This window comes from Thermobia domestica, chromosome 11 (assembly GCF_964235325.1).
Source record: "Thermobia domestica chromosome 11, izTheDome1.hap1.1, whole genome shotgun sequence".
In the NCBI taxonomy this organism is placed as follows: domain Eukaryota; kingdom Metazoa; phylum Arthropoda; class Insecta; order Zygentoma; family Lepismatidae; genus Thermobia; species Thermobia domestica.
Genome location: NC_137464.1, coordinates 15,876,840 through 15,879,814, shown reverse-complemented (window position 1 = coordinate 15,879,814; position 2,975 = coordinate 15,876,840). Strand labels below are relative to the sequence as shown.

General features: G+C 33.2%; 1 protein-coding gene across 1 annotated transcript; it reads left to right on the top strand.

Moving 5' to 3' along the window:
- Positions 1–362: 362 nt before the first annotated feature.
- LOC145663915 (fatty acid-binding protein, muscle-like) lies at positions 363–985 on the top strand. Its single transcript, XM_081730100.1, has one exon. The coding sequence runs from the start codon at positions 496–498 to the stop codon at positions 898–900; it is 405 nt and encodes a 134-aa protein (XP_081586226.1). The 5' UTR covers positions 363–495; the 3' UTR covers positions 901–985.
- Positions 986–2,975: the final 1,990 nt, after the last annotated feature.

Genomic DNA, 2,975 nt, shown 5'->3' with positions numbered 1-2,975 from the left:
TGATCGGCTGATTGTCTATATTTATTTTTTAATTATTTTTTGTATTAATTGGGAAGGCGCGTGTAACTACATTACAGAACCGTTGCTCATATGTATTTGTAATTTCAAGATGAAACTTTCGAAACCGAAGGAAAAAATGTCGTTACAAACAGCAATCATAAAGAATAGCCATTATGAATATAGACAATCTAAAAGACATACACTATATTCCATTGTCATCAACCTTTTGAAATTAGTTTATATATTAAAATAACTATATTATATTGAAATTATTTATAACAGTACTCAATGATACAGATAACTGGGACGTAGGTCTGAATCTGAAAGCATTAAACTTAAAAGATGATAAGAAAGAAGGAAGACAGAATATTTAACCAAATAAACAAGTTACATGATGTTCTATTCCAGTCTTAATATAAAATCAAGAAAATATAAAGTGATTCTGGAGTGAACGATATACACATAGCCAAATAACTTATTCGAGTAAGTTTGAAAATGGAAGATGAAATCCCAGTAGGAGTAAAATTCAAATTGTATCGTAGTGAGAAGTTTGAAGAGTTCATGAAAGCATTAGGAGTTGGTCTTATATCCAGAAAAGTTGGAAATACTGTAAATCCAACTATTGAAGTTGTAAAAGGCACTGGTGGTACTTTTATTATGAGAACAACTTCCCCAATTAAAAATCAGGAAATTACTTTCAAATTAGGAGTAGAATTTGACGAGGAAACTCCAGATGGAAGACATGTTAAATCTGTTATCACTAGAGAGGGAAATAAGCTAATTCATGTGCAACAAGGTGACAAAGTTGCAGTAATCACTAGAGAATTCACCGGAAAGGAACTCAAGACGACAATGAAAGTCGATGATGTTGTGTGCACGAGATACTACAGAGCTGACTAACATGTGCCCGATTTTTAATGTTTCAAAGTATTTAATTGTAACTGCAAGATTGTCAGAATATACAATGTACTACATTAATACCTTAGTTACTATTATTGTTTCACTTGAAAAGTGAATCTGTTGAATTTGTTTTAATAATGCTGTTTAGTTGATTGAAAGAAATAAAAGTTGATCATGAAATTTATAAACATTCTTAATCAGAAATTCTTCACTTTTGCTGAAGCTTCACTTAATGTAGATAAATGAATGCATTGGAAAATTACTGCATAGTACTACTACTACTACTACTACTATTAATAATAATAATAATAATAATAATAATAATAATAATAATAATAATAATAATAATAATAATAATACAGTGAAACCTCTCTAAAGCGGACAGCCGTGGGGAATCAAAAATTGCCGGCTATAGAGAGGTGTCCGTTCTTAGGTTTCGATATTTTCTTACGTAAATTAGTAAATAAGGTGATATGTAATTACAAACTATTGAAGGTAATTTATCAAACTGTGGGCATGTCGACATCTGCGGATTCTCCACAAATCGCTTTGAAAGAAATTTTGTGTCTAATCCGAAACTTCTCTAACCACTCGTTCGAGACCTTAAAATCTGAAACATTCATTTCTGTTGCTACCTCCAAATTCTTAGCTTTTAGCATCGACCCTAACACAGGATTTTTTTCATTCCGCACTCTATAAAAACATTCACTTGCACACCAACTTTGTTCTAAGCAATGTTACACTATTTTTATTGTCATTTTCACACCACAACTTTATTAACTTGTCTTGGTTTTATATTATCTCAAGTGCTTGTCTTTTACCGATACAAACATTTTCAGCTATCCTTCGCACACCTCAGTATTCTTCGAAAATTCAATCAATTCGATTTTAACATTAGCGCCTCTCGTGGCATTTCGAAAGCTCACAACAACTTACACCTTATTGCTTATTCGGTGTAGAATGAATCTTTTTAAAAGAGTTCCGTCCACAAATAGCGGCACTAAGACATTATGCGAACACGCGGACAAAAAATACCAAACATGTCTTCTGCCTGATTCCAGCGGATCAGTAGAATGACGTGTTATCCCAAAGGACAGGCAACTGTCAATCGCTTTTGATTCTAAAACAGGTTGGGTGGGAGTGGAATGCAAGCAAAGTATATGAATGTGTTGTTAAACAAAGACGCTTCATCTGAGTTTCTGAACAGCCAGTTGACGAGGAAAAATGTTATTACAATGCTTCCTTGATGATACATGCATGCATTTCTGAAAATGTATTTTTTCTGTACTTTTCAACTTGTTTCTAGAGAAAGTGTCCGTAATATGGAGGTAAATAATACCTATAAGAGACAGAAAAGACTGTCCGTGTCCGTAATAGAGAGTGTCAGCTTTAGAGAGGTTTGTCAACATGGTTTTTTCCTATTACAGTGTTTGGGGATTGCAAAATATGTCCGTTATGAGAGGTGTCCGCTTTACAGAGGTGTCCGTTAGTAGAGGTTTCACTGTAATAATACTAATACTAATACTACTACTACTACTACTAATAATAATAATAATAATAATAATAATAATAATAATAATAATAATAATAATAATAATAATAAACACCTATGCCACATAAAACAGAGTGTAATTTAAAGTATAATCCGGGCCAGTTCAACCATGGGCCAGATTATTACTTTTCTGAAGAGCCCATGAGCAGATATATATTACGTGTATAGTTTTACTCATAAGGCTCCAGCATACTGGTTGCCCAGGACTCATAATTCTATTAACGTGGGACTGACAAGGAAGCATCTTATACTGATCGTAGTATAGCCCAATCAAACAATGCGCAATCGATAAAGGAGTGAAGGAAAGTGAGAAATACAAAGTTTTACGGGGCGACTCCCAGAAACACAGGAGATACAGAGGAAAGAATTATGTGGGAATACCAATGCAAGAGAAACACTGACACAGAAAGAACTTCAAAATGATTAAAGTAATCAAAATGACATTTATACAACAATATAGTAAGCAAACATTGGACCCACAGACATGCTCTATAATATATGTAATGCAGTGTTACCAACTGAG